Consider the following 19,552-nt stretch of genomic DNA (forward strand, 5'->3'; position numbering starts at 1 on the left):
AGGCGGTCAGTTTGCTGGTTACGGCAAGCGGTGTGCGAGGGGAGCTGTTGTTACTATTAGTGTTATCGCTGTTCCTCGAGAGGTTTCATTTGGGACAATCAATAGCACCGAGAAGGCATATAACAAGTTCTTGGTAAACTAAAATAGATGCACTAGGGGTGATCCTAACGATCTACTAACACTGAGCTTCATACGTGGCTAAACGCAGACAAGTAAGGAATGAGCCAGCTCGCCTTACAGACAGCTCTTTTCACTGAAGCTGTGGATCAAAGCCTTCCTTTCTGCTCCCCCACCCTGACTTCCTTCTCCAGGTTTCTTTCATAACCACCAAGGGAGAACACAGAGGAAACGCTGCCTTCCCATCAGGGTGGCGGTGGCATCAACAGTTCTTTTTTCTTTTTAAAAATGTTTGTTTAGTTTTGAGAGAGACAGAGTGCGAGCGGGAGAGGGGCAGAGAGAAGGGGATACAGAATGAGAAGTAGGCTCCAGGCTCCTGTCAGCACAGAGCCCTACTCGAGGCTTGAACCCACGAACCATGAGATCACGGCCTGAGCTGAAGTTGGATGCCTAACTGACTGAGCCACCCAGGTGCCCTGCATTAACAGTTGTTTTTCTTTTTCTTAATTTATTTCTGAGAGAAAGAGAGAGAGAGAGAGACAGAGAGAGAGAGAGACAGAGACACACAGCACGAACACACAGCACGAACAGGGGAGGGCCAGAGAGAGGGAGATACAGAATTTGGAGCAGGATCCAGGCTCTGAGCTAGCTGTCAGCACAGAGCCTGAAGCGGGGCTTGAACCCAGAAACCATGAGATCATGACCTGAGTTGAAGTCGGAAGCTTAACAGACTGAGCGACCCAGGAGCCCCTGCATTAACTGTTCTAAAAGGGCCAAACAGCAACCCCTGGCCGAGCAGCAGTCTCCGAATGACTCCCTCACCTTGCTGGACTTGTGGTCCACGTTGAAGGTGGCGATGATGCCATCTGTCAGCTCCCGTCCCTCCCGAAGCACCAGGTACTCAGACAGCCGGTTGGCCAGGTAGGTTTTCCCGGTGCCACTGGGGCCGGAGAGGATGATCCGCCGGTGCTCCACCAGCAGGGAGACGTAGCGTTGTAGGATGGGCTTGGGGATCAGGGATTCAAACACCAGCGAGTCCAGGCTGTTCTCCGCGAGCCCTGCGTTGGAGAGGGACAGGAAGAGTCTGAAGCTGTGTGGAAGCTCTGGACTTGCCACCTGGGACAGCCTATCTCTTTCCGCGGCGGCCACTAATCTGAGACCACTGCCCACCCAGGTCCTGGCAGGCTGAGCGCAAGCGGCCACTGCGCCCTGATCACGAGCACCATGTGCTCCAGCCCCCGCTTGACCACCTCGCCCAGACGCAGACTCAACTTTAACACCTGGGCCCTTGGGTCCCATCTGTCCTCTGCAGAATTCCTCAGACTCTGGGCTCTGCTCACCTGTCTGGATTTACCATGCCGCTAGGGTTTGCCCAAACCAAACCTGAGTCTCCCATGTCTGCCAGGACCCCGGGGTTGCCCTGTCACCCTGTTTGCTCCTGCGTGCCACTGCTGCCCACACTCACATATGCCACAGAGGTAGCAATGCTTTCATCTTTAAAACAAAGAAATGCAACTTGCTTCAGGGATATGACGATTGGCAGGCAAAAGGCTAAGGTGCTAACTACTGAGACCTTGGAGTCTCAAACAATGTCCAGAGGAAATGTATCCTTCCCTTCTCCCACCTGGGACATCAGGGCTGGTGGCTTTTTAAAGAGTTATTTTCTTGAGGCCATTCTCAAAAGAAGATCCATCCAAGGTTACCTGTCTAAAACCTAAGGTAATTCTGCTAGAACTCACCTCATGAAAACCAGTAGATGTAGGTAAAAGAAAATGAGCATTTATTCTTTTTATTTTACTTTTTAAAGATTTTGTTTTTTGAAAACCAGTATACGTATGTAAAAAAAAAAAAGCTAAGAGCATTTATTCTTTTTTATTTTTTAAAGATTTTATTTTTAAGTGATCTCTATACTCAGTGTGGGGCTTGAACTCACAACCTGTGATAAGAGTCACATGCTCTACCGATTGAGCCAGGCAGGTGCCTCCCATTTATTCGATTTTATAATAGCATCTTCCTTCCTTCCTTCACTGCAAACCCCTCAAATGCATTTATATGCTTGTTTCTAATCCTCCCCTAACCAAGAATAGGCCCTAAATGCAGAGGACTATTCCAGAATGACCAAGATGGAAGTTCCTAAATGACTTATCTTCTGGGTATAGGCCTGAAACCTTCCTGGTAACTGAGCTCAGTGTAGTCTACACTGGCTCAAACTTGATACAAAGTGCAGAGTACAAGGTTTCTAGTCTAAACTTAATAGTAAGAGAGGAAAAAACCCATGAAAACAACTCTACATATAGGCTGCTCTTTTAGGCTTTTGCCCTAAAATCCCGAGAGTGATTGTTCTTCAGATGAACTCACTTCAGGGCATGCCCAGTCATCCCCTCGCTCCAGTACCACTTCAGTGGACTATCCATAGCCCGCGGGCCTCTCGGCACAAACCCTTGCATGGTTTAAATGCCTTGAAGGCATAAGTTTCAAGCACTGCCGGAAAACAGAAGTCAGGTGTCACTTAAAAATAAACCTGAGCTGGGGCACCTGGGTGGCTCAGTTGGTTGAGAGTCTGGCTCTTGACTTTGGCTCAGGTCATGATCCCAGGGTTGTAGGATCTGGTCCCATGTCGGGCTCTGCTCTACGCATGGAGTGTGCTTCAGAGATTTTCTCTCTCTCTCTCTCTCTCTCTCAGAAATAAAGAGGTAAATAAATAAATAAATAGATAGATAGATAATAAATAAACAAACCGGAGCTGATCCCTTGAGATGCTGATCAGCCTGGTGTGCTGACTGGTGGACCAGGCTCCGTGGTGGGGTGGCATGTCCCACTGCAGCAGTCCACCCTGTCACTGTTTGTGCAGAGGTCTGTCTCTGCAATGGATCGCTTCTTTCACCCCTCAGTGACTGTAGTGGTCACCTCCGAGTGACGGTGCGTGCTCACCAGTGTGGACAAAATGCAGCTTGAAACGGTGATATAGGAGGCTTTCCTGAAGCACTGGTTTGGTGTGCCTGGTGCCCCCTCCTCCTGCCCCTTCTGGTAGGACTCTTCTTTCTTATGGGGAGCTCATTCAAGGTGGTTCAAGTGGGGCTGACCCAGAACCTTCAGCCGCCAAAGGGTGGGCTTGGAGCCAGGCTGGGCCAAACCATCTCCCTGGTCATAATGAATGGTTCAGTGATGGCCACTTGGCACTGGTGGGCCAGAATCACCTCTAAGAATTTTCTGTCATACCTTTCCAGAAGGACGTACCTGGGCTACCAAGGCCATTTCAGCAGTCACACGCATGCAGAGAACTGAGCTAATACGCAAGGCTGAGGCGGGCCCGGTTCTGATGGCACTGCTGGGGGCCTCAATCCAGCAGCATTTGAAGCATATTCCTGGATTTTCCAGGCGCATTACCTTCTTCACTAAAGCTAGTTGGGGGTAGGTTTCTGTCACTTGCAGCCCGAGGCCACATTTGTGCAATCTTGCTTGCTAGCCAGGTAAGAAGGCTGTGTGTGAGGCTCAAGGAGACCTAACATGCAGCTTGCCACCGTCAGGGCAAGTGTGTAGGTTTTTGCTGCTAAGGAATGGTGAGGTGCTTCTGGAAAACCTTCCAACGTGGAAACAAAGCTTGGATCAGACAACCCCAAAAGTGCACTGTTGAAACTACAGTCAAGAGCTCTGCCTTCTCGGGAATTAAGAAATGGGACAACCTGAAGGTTGAGCTTCATATAGTGTTTATTAATCTATTCTTTAGGGGGATTCATAAAATATAGGGGGAAAAAGTGGTTTGTACTCAAATACATTTGTGTCAGATTGGATTAGCAGCCTTTTTTATGGCAGGAGTTAGTGTAGTAAATGACAGAGCTAGTGTAGCAGCACGCTCTTATCTTCCTGCCCCTAAACCCAAATGGGTATAATGATGTAGTATTCTAGACTTTTTTTGGCCAGGACACTCTTTTTTCCCCCACAAGATACTTTGTGGGTCTAGAGTTCCACGGAATACGCTTTGGCCTGGGGCTTAACAACCCCAGGCGATGAGGCAATTGGAAGCACCAGCAGGATCGTGTGTGGGCAAGAGCTTCAGAAATTCCATCAGGGTGCTCCGAGCGATGCCTCTTGAGCAGACCGCGGCTCCCATCTGTAGAATGGGACCACGTCCAAGGCTGGCTGGCAAGAGTGATCCACTGGTGTTGGTGGAGCCCCATGTCAGCAGAGTTATTAAGATTCCATCATCTCAGAGTCAGAAGGCTAATGGGATGTTTTGTTATATAATTTCAGCAATAAACTAAAATTGTTTGTTTCCGGTGGTGGTTGAAAAAGCTAAAAAACCGTTCAACTTGCTTAGGTAAGAATGACAGCGGTTGCAGTGGGCGGGACGGGGAGGGGGGGAACCAAGCCACACACACATGTGCAAACAAAATTGTGGCCACGGTTTCCAACAAGGCTTTGCCAAGTCACAAAAAAAAACTGCATTTCCTGAAAACTCGGACCTCCGTAATCGGCCGAATTACCTTTGACAGTCACAGAGATGGTCGTGTTCTCGCCGACCAGATAGCCACAGGGAAGCAGCTCGGGGGTCTCCAAGGTGTTGCTGCGCTTAATCTCCCCGATGCTGTAGCCCAGGACGCTATCCGAATTCAGCCCCAGCTGACTCACAGGGTCGACGTGAATGATGTATTCCTGGGAAGAATAAAACCAAGACCCTATCAAAGATGCAGCCAGAAATCAGCCCATGACTCAAGTTTTCCTCAGCTGATTTATGACCATCTTCTTTCTCGGTTGACGCCTGAGTCGAAACCGAGCTGTGAAACGAGGTGAGAAGAGCTGACTTTCTACGGGGATGCTGCCTGAGTACCCCAGGCCTCTTAAAGTACAGATTTATTTGGTTGGTGATATGGTGGCAGCCCTAACAGTCATGAACAGTTAGTCTGGATGAACCAAGCAAGAAAAACTTAGGCTGTTTCGTGTAAGCTCAGCTGAAGTCCTTAAGACGCCAGGGCCTGTGAATAGTGCTAGAAAATTCACGAGTAAGTAATTCTGAGAAGAAATCTCTCCACCGGCCCCTTCCCTTGGCTCAGAGCAAAGACTACACTGATGACAAATGGAAAAAGCCCAGGGCTACAATAAAAAACAGCTCCTGATCTTTAAACAGGAAAGTTTGGGTTTAGTTTGGAAGGTGTTCCCTCTGAGGTGAGTGACCAAAATGTTTCAGGTTAGTGAACTTGGACCGAAGTTCACATGGGCTAGGTGGTGGCTGGACAATGACTCACATGAAATACTGATAACAGGTTTCTCTACCTTTAATGGTCTCATTTCCTCACATGTGACACCCCACAGGCCCTTTTCAGCCCAAACTGTTGTCTTTCTAATCTAAGGATGTCCCAACTGCCCATCAACAGAATGAAGGTTTTGGCTCCAGGCAGCAGGACTGGTCTGCCCTCTGCCATTCACATGTCTTGCCCAGTCACCTGTCTACACCCTGCCAAGATGGGGAATGATCTCTGGTCAGAGAAAAGAATGTCCTGTGTGGAAGCCACCTGAATCCTAGATGCTCCAAGAAGACTGGGGTGTACTAGTTAGGTCAGGCTTTGAAGTCAGACCAGCTCAACTAGACCAACATGGTTGACTTTTATCTAGGTCCATGACCTTGGGCAAGTGACATGATCGGAGCCTCACTTTCCTCATCTAGAAGGTCCCACTAATAGGACCTTCCTCACAGGCCTGAAAATAAATTGGGGTAATGTTAGTATGATCTGTGGCACCAAAAATGTAAGTTACCATTACTGCTCAGGGGATATGATTAATGAACACTTATGATTGCTGACTCACTTCAGGACAATAGAAAAAATATGTACGAAAAGCTTCTTCCAAAACCACCCTGTGATTGAAGGTTCGCCTCAGTACTCATTAGTTATTTCTCCTGTGACAAACACCCACCCACTCCAGTGATGATCAGAACAACTACAAAAATAACTATGCCAACATCTTTGACTCTGGCCATTGATCAGATGTTAATGTTACTTGAAGCACAAATCACAGACTCTGAAGTGTTGGCAAGGATGCTGGGCAAGTCAGGTCAAATCCTTCCGAGATGAAGAATGGAAATTTGATGTTTTAGCTCTGGCCGCCGGGCACTCACTCCAAAGCGTATTCCACAGTACATGATTCTAAGGTGAAGGGAGAATTTGAACCTAAGCTCACCATGAGAGGCTCAAGTAACTGATCAAGGCCAGGGAAATGACCCTCACTGGCTGGCCAGCCACTGCCAAGGGTAGCCGGGAATAGTCTGGCCAATCATCAGTCTGTACTTACTGTTTTCCTATTACTTGAGGGCCAGGGCACAAGTCCCGGCAACACAAGGATGGGGTGGGGGCCAGGCCCAAGAAGCGGCCAGGTTCAGGACACCAAGCGCCCCTTCCCTCCCTGAGCCCAGGCACCCACTTCGGGCAGACTACAGTAGCCGTTTTTGTAGACACTTACTTTGAAGAGTCGCCTAACCACCCCATCGAGCACATCCCACTTCGTCTTGCCACTAACTCCAATGCAGCCAATAAGAAAGAGGTGTGGTCTGGAATCCTAAGGGCAAGGAAATGCATGCAGGTGAAAAACAGGTGAATCTTTTTTGACACAGTTTAGCAAGGACTCAGACGGCCTTAGACCTCCACCAATGGTTTGAGAGGGGAATAAAAGTCCTGTTTGTTTTAACACCAGATACAACTTAGATCCACTGCAATAATCTTAAAATCTTTCCCTGCTCCATTGCAAAAACAGCAATCCGTGGGTCAGGAAAAGAGGATCTCCTCTTTGGAATCTAGAAGCTTCTACCAAAGGTGTACCTTGTATAGGTGCATATCCCTTGCTTGGAACGCTTTCCCCTCTCCTATCTGCCATCTCTCCCTTTCCAAACCTTGCTTGCAAACTCACCTCTTCCAGGAAGCCTTCAATGATTAACCCACCAGGCTCAGAGATCACATTGCTTCAGTGGTTCTGTACATAACTTATATACTAATATATTCTATACTCGTTTGTTTTTAGGTATTTATGTCTTATTTGCAAATCAAGTTTGTCTTCTTGCTAGCTCTTAAACTCCCTCAGGATAGAGCATGTTCAATTCTTTTCTTCTTTATAAAGACTGTTTATTGCTTTTCTGCTAATTACAACATGCTCAATTCAGAAAATAAAACTCTGGAAAGTTCGCAAAAAATACTCCTTTTCTATTTCTTTTGAATTTGTGCACACAGGGCTCTGTACAGTCAGGGCTAACTAATCACAATGATAACAGAAAAATAGAACATTCCATTTTGTCGGATTTTAGAATGTTAGCTCTGACATGCTCATAAGGATGCAGAAATATGAGGGTGGCCGCAGGGGGTGGGGGACAGTGGCATATGGCAATTAAGCAAAATCAGCAGAGAAAGAGCACCGGTCTCTCAGTGAGAGGATCTGGCCTCACCGGTTGCTTTGTAATCTGAAGTAAGTGATGCTCAGACATTGGGTTTCTCACTTGTAAAACTGAGGTGACATCATTTGGTCAACCACCTTCATCTGGATGCTCTGGTGATCCAATTTTTAAAAGGGACTCAAACTTTTGTGAAATGTAAAATCTATCTGTTTGTGTCGAGGACCACTAGAATGATGCAAATCCTCAGGTATCACCTGAATTGTTTTAGAAGAACGTTCCCCAAGAATGGATTTCCCCCTTCTCTTGGCATGTGTTGGATTTTTTTAGGCTAGATGACGAGAACATCGCTGGTAGCCCCAAACTCTGGGCCTACCCCCTTCAGGACTAGAAGGCCAGCCGCACTGTGGAATCCTCTGGCAAATAAAGTCTGGCTGCAGACGCTTTGTTTGGTGGGCTCTGCGGGCTCCCTAGCACTCCCAGACTACAAATAGCGTGTTGGCGAGAATGCTAAGAAACAGCCAACAAAAAAATGAAGAGGACTCGAAATAGTGACTTGTGAAGTCTCTCTCCACTTATAGGAGATAGTCATTTGGATTTAATCAATGACAAAAAGTCAACTTTGTCAACCCCCACCCTTACCCCAAAAATAGTCCCTAGGGCGGGTACGGCCTCCTCAGATTGGAAAAGAACAGAAACTACTCAGAAAACGGAGATCCCTCAGCCTCAGGGAGTCAGGACGCCCGTGGGCTTCACTCTTAGCCACGTGTGTCACCTGGCCACCTCAGGCTCCCAGTTGTCCGCAGTCTCTGAGCCCTGGGCGAAACGGGTGCTCTTGGGTCAGCTGGATTTGGGCAGCTTGCTTCTGTGCCTTCTGTGCTCACAGTGCTTAGCTGCCCCTGAAGTGCTTTAGGATCACATGACCTCAGAAAAGCCATTTCTGTCTGACGCCAGCGTTTAGCTGGTTCCGTGAAAATGCAGCAGGGGAGTATTTTTAGTACCCTTTATGAGACTTTCCAAACACGAGAGGGAGGGAAGGGCTGTTTGTTCACTGTGTTAAGACACCGCTGGGATTCTGGTTAGTGAAGGAAGGTGTTAGTAGTACTTCCAGATCACCTTAGGTATTGAGGTGATGCAGTTTGACGACGACATCACTAAGCTAGGTAGTTCTACCTGGGGAGGGGACGAGCAGAGCAGGGAAAGGGATCCAACTAACCTCCTTCCACTTCATTTCCTCCTGAAAGCTGACAACTATCTTAACATGCCTGCCTCCTTCCTTCCGAGCCGAGCATTCACCAGTGTCATCCAGCAACATGTCTGCGAATGGAAAACATCAACAGCCTTAGGCACATGGGGACAGCAAAGCTGGCTTCCCGACACCCCCGCTGCTTGTCGGCAGGGCAGCGGGACAAACCAGGTGTCGGGGTGCGGGGCGGGGGGGGTGGGCGGAATGGAGAATGCAACCACAGAAACCAATGGCGGACCGACCAAGGAACCAGCAGGCTGACGATGTACCTTGCCAAATGGAAGTGCGAGGCAGAGGCTCAACCAAAACGACAGCAACGCAGCATCATGGATAAGAAATCAAAGCGTCAGCCTGGATATGCTTACAAAGAAAACCTAGATCATGTTGGCTAATTGCTGTGCCAGCCTGGAATCACTCCTGAAGGCGGGAAGACCGTGGACCAAGCCATTGCCCCAAGTGGGACCTGCTAATATGGGGTTTCTGTGCGGCAGTCAGCTTGCAGGTCACAGCCTCTTCAAATGGATCAAACAGAACTCAACATGGTGGACGAGAGGATCCAAGCACATGGCTTGGAGAATTCGGGGCACTGGAGCAAAGCATGACAGCAGTCTAACGGCTGGGCTCATGTTGGTAGCAGACGCACACCCGGACACACACACACACCCGAGTGCACACACGCCTGTTGCCTCTCCATTTGATCTGTTCATCTGCTTATCTTGGGGCTCTTGCTGGGAGAGTGGAGTGCCAGCTGCAGGCCCTGGCCTGCCCCCAGCCCCGTGATGCCACTCACCCAGGCTGGTTGACTCCGTGAGGGTCAAGCTGTGCTGGGAGAGGCCCATGGACTGCCTGGGGGAGGCAGAGAGGGACACCTGGGAAGGCGCCCGGCTGCACCCGCTGCCTTGAGACTCTGACTTCAGCCGGTCGTTCTCAGCTTTCAGCTTCTCTATTTCACTCTGTGAAGAGGAAGGGGGAGGCTCACTGATTAGGTGGAGGGAACACGGATGAGTCTTTTTTGGAGGAGGGACTGGAAAGTTCCCCGTAGCACTCAAGTGGGTATCCCAGCCGAGGCCCAGCCGGTCACACCGCCGGAGAGGTTGGGTTGTGCTTGCCGTCTGCATATACACAAGACCTGAGTGGGAGGGTAAGGGCCGTCCTTTTGGAGAGATGGCCTCTGAAAAGAACTCAGAAATGTTTCCCAGGGTCTGCTGCCCGAGTCCTAAGTGAAAAAGAGGCCTAGAATCTAAGAGGTTTGAGTGACTCTGGGTTTGACAGGTGTCTTTCCCGCAGGACTCAGAGGTGTCATGAGCTGCTCTGCACTGTGGACCTCGGAGGGGCATGTGGTGTGCGGCATCCCTGAACACAGTCGTTTGAGGATTTCTCCCTTCACAGAGCCTCTCGGGGGACAAATGTTCCATGGAACCTCCTTTGGGAAATGCTGTTCTCCAGTGAGGTCCCGTTCAGCAGAGGCCATGGGGCTCTTTCATTTTTATGATTATTTAGAGAAAACCTACTATGTGCAAAGCACTGCTGCCAGAGCCAGAGAAAGGGATGCAAAAAAGAAAGAAAAAAAAAAAATAGCCAGAAGACCAAAATGCCTGCCCATCCATGGTGCAAGGCGAGGGGCTGTAAGAACAAATCTACAGGAATTCAGACAAGGGCACTAATGCTTCTAGATGCAGGACCTGGGGAAACTTTGGAAGGTAAGAAGCTAAACTTTGAGGGAAGGGTCCAATTCAGATGTGCAGAAAGGGATCCTCATGGAGGGAACCACGATGAAACACAAATTCCTGGGCAGCCCGAGGGGGCACCAGGGAGCTCGCTCTGGCTGGTGAGTAGAGTCTGGAAGGTGGAACTGCGAATAGGTGGGTGGGAAATTAAGAGTAAAAAGGGAGGTGCCTGAGTGGCTCAGTCGGTTGAGCATCTGGCTCTTGGTTTTGGCTCAGGTCATGACCTCACAGTTCGTGAGTTCGAGCCCCATTTCGGGCTCTGTGCTGGCAGCTTGGAGCCTGCTTGGGATCCTCCTTTTCCTCTCTTTCTCTCCCCCTCCCCAGCTAACTGTCTCTCAAAAATAAATAAACCTGCAAGAGGCAATAGCAGAGCCACTGAAAGTTATACAAGGGGAGAGGCATGGTTCCTCCTATACTTTGAAAAAGACTCATCTTTGGGCAATATCTGGGGGGGCATGAAAAGAGAAGGAACCTTGCTGCTTTGGAAAAGAAAGAGAAAAGAGAGAGAAAGATGCTAGCAAAGCAGAGGGCTGCAACGGTATGTAGCCCTAGCCTGGCAGAAAGGGGCCTCCTGGCACTCCCTTCCCAGACAGCCTTGGGCTCAGCCCACACTCCCGGGCTCACCTGCATCCTGTTCATGGCCTCCCGGAGCTGGTCGAGCTGGTGTGCAGAGCTGAGGGCCTCTAGGCGGATGTCTGTCAGCTTCATCTCCTTGTCTCTCAGCTCATTTCGGAGCTGCATGACCGTCTCGGCCTCACTATCCATGCACTCTGAAATTCTAGGGAAGGGGGGAAGGTGTTACTGATGAGAGCAGCTCTCAGTTCATCTCCTTGCAGTCCTCCACTGACCACTAGTTCACATCCATCAGCAGGTCTGGGCAGCACTGACCCCATCTAACCAGCTGCCCAGTGCTTCCTGGAGACAATAATATCAAAGCACCTGAAATTCACAGATGGTGGTACTCCTTTGCGAACTTTCTTTGCAGAGCTCTGGCAATCAGAATGGCTTTGGTGTGCCTTTCAGCAAAATCCCAATAATCTGGGGCAAACAGGAGCTGGCCAAAGGGAGTAGTAACCTTTGGGGCTTGACACCACCCCTCACCCCAGTGTGTACACAGCTGGGCCCTTTTCATGACACCACATGGTCCTTGAGATCTAAACCCACTCAGGGAAGGAAGGTCAACTGTCTGTTTTAAAGATTAGACACTCTAAGGTCAGAAAGCTGAGGAGTGATTTTTATTTGCCCCAAAGTGAAAGTAACCTAAAGATACCCATGGAAGGGGTTAGTCTATTTTTGGTCACATTCTAAAACTCAGTCTTTTGAAAGTGCCTTGAGAGAACAACATTCCTTCCTTCCCCCACCCATCCCCACTGCTTAATAAACTCTTGGCAAGGAAAAGAAACATCTCGGGGAATCAGACAGCAGACGGGGTGATAGGACACAGAAGCCAGTTTTAGGTGAAAATTGAGCAATAGCGTGGTTCAGTGTCCTTTCCACCTGCACGCCAAATCAGGGGACCCCATGGAGTCACTCTGTCATCAAAGGTGGTCTTTCTGGGCTGGGATCCCTACATGGTTAGTTAGGTTTGCTGTTTGGATACCTGGCAAGGCAGCCCTAAGTAGATCATAAGTCATGATGAACTGCCATGTTAGCAAAGGTGGCTCTATGGGGGGTGGTGGGGTGGTGGGAACGGTATGTTGATTTCAAAGATCATTGGTTCTGGGATGAGGGGTGATCCAGAATAAGAAGATTTGACATTTCTTGGACTGAAGACCGGGGGAAAAAAAAAAAAAAAGACATGTTCTTAAAGTTACAAAGCTGAAGTTGATTATCTCTGAAAGATACGATGAACACGTGACCTCTGCAGAAATAATGGTGTAGTCTGCTCTCCAAGACCAAATCCTGGATTTGAGGCCAAAAAAACCTGACCTGTAAAACTGGTTGAGGGTGTAGAAGTGGTCACTGCCAGGGGGAAACCATGTATAATGGCTGAAAGAAGTGTAATTGTATTTGGGGGGCGCCGAAAGGACTAGAAGAAAATTTTAACACCTGAATAGCCAAATTGTTTTGTTGTTATTTTCTTGACCTGTACCTGAATGGTTTTCATTTGAGGGATGCAAAAAGAGGAAAACCACCTCCGAGTTTTAAAAGTTGTTATTAGCCAAGGCAGTTTCTTGGCTTCAAAATCTTCTAAAAACTCTGATTCCTGAAATTATGATCATTCCCATTCGATACCTATGAGAAACTGATGCCAACAGATCTGGGACTAAGAGAGCTAGAAAATGTCTCCAGAACTCAGATCCTGCCCCGCCCCCAACCCTTACCCCGCTCTGTGCTTTGACTACCCTATAGTTTGTAAGATTTAACTAAACAGTCATGTCTTTCCAGGTTGCAAGGTTTGCAGTGGGAGCTTGCAAACACTAGTTTCTTCTCAAGAGAGGAGTACGGTTTCCTGATTTAAATGGAGTGCAAAGTCTGAACAAAATTCCACTGTGACACTCCAGGCTTCCCTAAACCACGCCCCGCACAGACTTCGAAGGCTCCAATTCATTGCAGAGAACAGTTGGCCTCGATTCACACCATCAGTCTGGTGTGTCTGGTGCTCTGGGGCAAGGCATTTTGTTCCTCTCTCCTTCACACGATCTGTACATTTTCCCCAGAAAGCTTTCTCAGCAAGACAGAGGAGACTTCTTCAGCACCCACCTCTGTGGGACGTGTCACATGGCTACCTGGCCAATGACTTTACAAAGACAAGCAAATGGCGATAAAGTCTGTATTGTGAGTAAGTGCACCAGGAGTACTGTGCCCCCTCCACCCTCCCCCCCCCAATAGACCAGTCCTCAGAAACACACAACTGCAAGGTGACACGAGAGGGATGTCCTACTCAACACAGAGATGATGTTGAAAATTAAGGGTTTTTTTTTTTTAAGATTTTATTTTCAAGCAATCTCTACACCCAACAACATGGGGCCCGAACCCACCACCCCAAGATCAAGAGCCTCATACTGCACTGACTGAGCCAGCCATATGCCCTGAAAATTAAGTTCTTCTGCGGCAGCCCCAGCTAAGTTTTAGTCTCTATCCCTACTGCCCAGGAGAGCACTTTTTCCCTTGGTTCCCTTCACACTTGGACTTTTGTTATGTCTCTGATAATTTGGCTGCACTCAACAGGTTACCCACCTTGTAGCTGGTTGCTCCAGGAACAGGCTTCTCTGCATCACTTCTGTTGTCTGATCACACCGATCAACATGTAATAGGTGCTCAGCACATGCATATGGAATACACAAACGACTGTGCCAGCCGTGTGAGGTGTATTTTTAAATTTACTACATCCAATGCTAACTCTATGAAGAGGTATTGTCATGATCGCCTTTTAAAAACGGGGAGACTGAGTCCTAGGAATAGTAACATGCCCATTAATGATGATAGAATCATAGGCGCCTGGGTGGCTCAGGTGGTTAAGTGCCTGGCTCTTGGTTCTGGCTCAGGTCATGATCTCACAGTTTGTGAGGTTGAGCGCTGCTTTGGGATCTCTGCTCTCAGCACAGAGGTAGCATTGGAGCCTCTGTCCCCACTCTCTCTCTGCCTCAAAAATATACAAACATTAAAAAAAAAAAGAAACCAACAAGCCCTCCGCTCCCCCAAATGACAAAATCAGGATCAAGTCTGGTGGGTCTACTTAACTGGAGAGCTCATGCCCCTGAATTACTTCCAGGAGGCGCTTAGAGCATGCTCATCCACTTCATGGACTGCTTCCTGAAGCAACCTGATGTAGATTTCCCCTACTCAGTCCCTAACATGATACTCCCATTTTCCCGCTGTCTCGGCCCAAAGGCAGGGCTGGTGGCATACCTAATTTTAAATGCCTCCAGTGTGGGAAACACTACTTTCCCACATTACCATTCCTTTCGCCCACGAGGTAGGAACTTTTCTGAGCACCCCCATCCCACCCTCTACGTCTCTGCCTCGGGTTTCTTCTTTGAACTTCCTCTCACATCTAGATTTGCACATTCTTACAAACCCTTCAAGGTTGGAAAGAAGCATTTGCTCTCTGCCCACCCTTTGGAAAACCAGACCCAAAACAAACATCTCCAGTGTGCATGGATGCTGTGGAATGTCAGAGAAGGTCAGCAGTGCCCAGAGGCTGCCCCGCCCGGTCCCTACGGGGAAAGTGGTTAGGAGGGAGCATTCTGGCAGTGGCTGCTGGGAGTGCTGCATGGCCCAGTGCATCATCCCGTCTTCCTCATCCTCCCTGACCACCGAGCTGCACTTGACCCAGCTACCACCCCTCTCCCAGCAGTTTCTTCTCTCTGCTCCTGCTTTCCTCCCACCTCTTCCCATCGCACTGGCTGCTCTCCTTTCTCTTCAGACCACCCAGAGTTCCGTCCTTGGCCTTCTGGCTCTTTTCCATCTCCATTCAACCCCTTGGAGAACTCTCCAGATTCCGGCTTTCAATGCCACCTATGAGCCCACGTCCCTCAGATCTACGCCTCCAGAAGTCCCAGGCCGGCTGGCATGGCCAAGTGGAGGCCTCCTGAGCTGCTCTGACTTAACCCAGCCAAACCAGAGCTCCTGATGCCCCCCCACCCCTGATCTGCACTTCCTACCCATTCAAGAAACAACGCTTCCACATACCCAGGTACTCGAGCTGCAAATCTAGGAATATTCAAAGATTATTCTTCCCTTTCCCCTCACACTCCACATCACCATGTGCTGTCAACTTTCTTCCTGCACACACCTCAAGTACATCCAGAACTCACCACTACCCTGTTATTGTTTGTTTCACCTATAATATGAACATCTGCAAATCCAATAGTACCTACTTCCATGTAGCTTTATACTGTAGATTTTTGGGTGGCGGTGGGGTGGGGAGAAGTACAAAGAACAAATAACCTGGGAAATCTACAAATCATACACATGGTGGTATGTGCCATGGTAAAAAATAAAACGGGAAAGGGGGGGCGATAGGGAGTGCTGGCGGTTATGGGGGTGTTATTTTATGCTGTTATTCAACATTGAACAGAGACCTGAAGGAAGAGACTATCTGGAGGAGGTGTGTACCAGGAAGAGGACAAAGAAAGGGCAAAGGCCTGGGGCGGGGGGGGTGCGGCGTGACTGGAGTGCTCAAAGGGCAGGAACCAGGCCACAGCGGGGTGGATGAGGAGGAGAGTGCTGCTGGCCTCTTATGTGGTTGCCCTTCCTCTGTGTTCCTTATCAGCAGAAAGGAGACCGATCTTTGTGAAACATGAATTCAGGTGATCTTACATGCCTGCTTAAAACTCTCCAGTGGACAGGATGCCTGGCTGGCTCAGTTGGTAGAGCAAGCGGCTCTTAAAGCTGGGGTTGTGAGTTCGACCCCCACACTGGGTATAGAGATTACTTAAATAAATAAACTTAAAAAAAAAAACAAAAAAACAACTCCCCAATGGCTGATAACCCATCACACATAGAAGCAGATACAAATTTACTTTGACTTCAAAGCCTCTCGCATTCTGGTCCTGCCTACTTCCATGGCCTCCTTTCTTGTCACTTCCCTACTTCCTATCACACAGCCACACTAGCCACATGCTGGCCATTCCTTCTTCCCCGACACACAAAGCTTGTCTCCACCTGAGGCTCCTTGCGCTATCCGGGGGTCAATAAGGCTGCCCTGTTCCCCACAGCCTATTTCCTTTGCCTCCTGGGTGCAGAGATTTCATTTCTTCCCTCGTGGCTGGGATGGCCCCACAGAACGGTGGACTGTGGGGAGAGAGGACATGTGTCTCGTCCAGGCCTGGCCCATAAAACTCTCCAAGAGAAACCCCTGCACTCCCTCCCCTCCCCCGCTCCCCCTGCTGGCTGGCCGCAGAGCCCTCAGCAGAGGACTCGGGTCTGGTGGGATGGCTGGCCCACAAGATGGAAGGAGCCATCCAGCAGGCTGCGCGGCTGACGAGGAGTATCTGTGCTGGGTTCACAGTGAACAGAGACAAATGGTCATACGTAAAGCCACTGAGCTTTGGGACTGCACTTGTTACAGCAGCTAGTGTTACTGACTAAACTATCCAGTGGTCCCGCTTGTCATGAAGATCTCAGCTGCTATGTCACCTCCTTTCCTGACCATCCTGTCTATAGTTGCTGCCAAGTACTCCATATCCCAACACCCTATTTTAATTCCTAGCATTAACCTAACCCTGAGCTGGCTGTTTTCTAGTTTATTCACATTTACTTGTTTGATGCCGGCCTTTCGCCCCGGTCTATCAGAACCGGGTATCTTTGTACGCCATTGTAACCAGTGCCCGGCATGGAGCTGGAGCAGAAGCTCAAAAGTGAAATGAGCTATGCTGGGTGTCCCCACTGGTCCCTGATCCCCAGGGGTGGGACTCTGGTTAATGTCATCTTAGGTCTCTGTGGAACATCTACAGGAGTGCCCTGCCCACATGGCTTATTACATACAATGTTTCAATCCACAAATAAAGAACGGTGAGAAGTTCCTTTTTCTCCTAGTCAGAGAAACTGAGGTGCTCTGGGATGGTGGCATGTGTGTCACAGGCAACAGGCCTCTTATTAACCTCTGAGGCACCTTGCGGGTCAGACAGGACTCACACTCTTGGGCATTTACCTAATTCTTTACAAGAACACGGCCTAGAGCGGGCAATGCAGGGCCGCACTGTGGGCCTATCCTTAGTGTCCTCTCCCTTCCCCTCCCCGGGTCTGTACCCTCACCAATAAGGAAGTACGTGTTCTAGTGGCTTCCCTCTTCCCAGGGTGCTCCTCAAGAGCAGAGGAGCTGCTAATCTAATGATGTAAAATGGAGAGCCTCCAACAGAGCCGTGCTTCATGGGTGGGTGGGACTGCTGAAAAGTGGAGCCCACATGCTATTTCCTACCTTCCACTTTCTGTCTTCCGTGGCCACCACGTGGTTGGTGTGCCACAAAGACCTGGCTGAGCCCCCTGCCCACACAGCCTGCACCCATCTGGTAAGCCGGCCTCTGGACACTTACGTAGGCTGCTGCCTTTCAGCAGCGGGGCTGGATGGCTGAGTGGACTTAGGGACAGCTCCACACCCCTGGCTCCCTGAGACTGAGGGAGAAGAGGTAGGAGACCCTTCATGCACAGTATCAGACTGGGCCCTCCCAAGCATCCAGGGACGTAGATGTAATTAATTTCCTTTTCATCAATGAGGAAACTGTCTACAACGACCCACTCCCTTGTCCAACCCTAGCTCAGTGGCCATTTGGACCCCAGCCATAGTGGTGCTCTTCTCCTGGGCACGGATTCATCTTACTCACACCTGAACTCCAGTTCTTTCGCTCTCGGCCTGGTACACGATGGTCTCTAAGGGAATGCAGTCCTATGGGGCAAGGGTCATCTTTCTCACTGCTGGGGGAGCTGACACCTGGGTCCCCACTTGTCCATCCCAAGCCATTCCTGATGCGCTCCTGCCTGTAGAGTCTGGGCCTTCTGTTACTAGACGGGGCACAGGACTGTCTCCCTATACCTCTGATGGAGCAATGATCAGTGGGTGCTCAGTGGAAATCATGGGAGGTTGGCTAGGCAAGAGAAGACGATCTTCCCTTCTACCCACCTAGTTGCCAAGGGAAAGAGCAGATAAGCCGATGTCACGTGAGCAAGCACCTGTCTCACTTAGCAGAACCAGCTGTGCTCCCGAGGAGCTCTGTACAAACAGGCTCCTCTAACATTTACTAGGGGATTGCTCAGCCATCAAAAAGAATGAAACCCTGCCATTTGTAATGATGCGGATGGAGCTATGCTAAGTGAAATGAGTTAATCAGAGAGACAAATACCCTATGATTTCACTCATATGTGGAATTTAAGAAATAAAACAGACGAATATATGGGAAGAGAGGGAGGGAAGAGACAGAAACAAACCACAAGAGACGCTGGACGGTAGAGAACAAACTGAGGGTTGATGGGGGTAGGTGGCTGGGAGATGGATGATGGGTACTAAGGAGGACACTTGTTGGGATGAGCACTGGGTGTTGTACATAAATGATGAATCACTGAATTCTACTCCTGAAACCAATACTGGACGTTAACTCACTAAGGGAGTGCATGGCGATGAATCATTTTACCAAAGGTAGAACCCTTCGGTAAGAGAATGGTCACTGAGTCTTCTCCAGTTTTTCAACTTCCAAATGCTGAGTGTTGACCTTGGAGGAAGAGTCAACACCAAATTTTGATCACAGAAGAATGGTGTCATCTCTTTTAGTTCCTGTCACAAAAATGAACTGGAATTTCAGCAAAAACCATGAACACGCATAACACCATCTTCCCTCCCAGCAAGCTGGTTGTAGTTCTTTCACATCCATTATCTCGTCCATTCCTTAGGACAGGATAAGTAGCCAACAACCATTATTCTACTTTGGCAAATAGAACAATGGAAACAGAGGTCAAGCGACTTGCCGATGGCTACCACAGCGACGCCACCAGGACAACAGAAGATTACTTTCTCTTTCAACCTCTCCAGTCCTGAAACATTGGTAGAACACGCCCAGTCCTATGAAATATGACATACAAGATCCCAAGGGGCAGATGTATCCTAACAGGACAATGAGCCACTTCTGTTTGAGGGTGTTCCTAGAGGCCGAAGGCATCGTCGGCCTGGCGTGTGTCCCTGACAGACAGACTTACAGGGAGTTGGAGTGAGAGCCCCTCAGCAGCGGAGTGGAACCCGTAGAGCCGTTGTGTGGTAACTTTGGCGAGGAAGGCAACGAAGAATCGGTCATCTCCTCAATGTCTGAATGAGAGGAGGCAGACTTGGGGGACTTCTTCTTCCCAAAGGCTTGCTTGAAGGAGCTGCGTAACTGAAGGAACGAGACTGTCAGCCTGGCACGGGCTGCCACCCAACACCCAGGCCTCGGCAACACAGAGACATGCAGACAAAAGAGCAATAAATTCTCCTACTCCCCTCCCCCTCCCCACCCCATGACAAAGGTTCCCAACAGCTATCTTGAATCAGTGCAGTAAGGGAAGAAGAGTTATCTGGTGCTGACAGCTCAAAGGACTGGACCTGTGGGTGACATTCCATGCCTACTCCTGCTTCGAGGCTAGATGCCAACAGCAAGACAGAGCCTGGCTCAGCAGATGGAT

The 19,552-nt window shown here is 49.3% G+C and overlaps 1 protein-coding gene across 1 annotated transcript in view; it reads right to left on the minus strand.

Moving 5' to 3' along the window:
- Positions 1-19,552, minus strand: part of NAV2 (neuron navigator 2) — a 270,778-nt gene that overhangs the window by 15,679 nt on the left and 235,547 nt on the right. The window contains 7 exon segments of the mRNA XM_077761085.1: positions 940-1,175; positions 4,602-4,770; positions 6,571-6,666; positions 8,706-8,806; positions 9,526-9,688; positions 11,087-11,240; positions 19,094-19,266. Of these exon segments, the coding sequence (XP_077617211.1) occupies positions 940-1,175; positions 4,602-4,770; positions 6,571-6,666; positions 8,706-8,806; positions 9,526-9,688; positions 11,087-11,240; positions 19,094-19,266 (1,092 nt within the window).

The sequence above is a fragment of the Crocuta crocuta genome, unplaced genomic scaffold (assembly GCF_008692635.1).
Source record: "Crocuta crocuta isolate KB4526 unplaced genomic scaffold, BGI_CrCroc_1.0 scaffold233, whole genome shotgun sequence".
NCBI classification, from domain to species: Eukaryota; Metazoa; Chordata; class Mammalia; order Carnivora; family Hyaenidae; genus Crocuta; species Crocuta crocuta.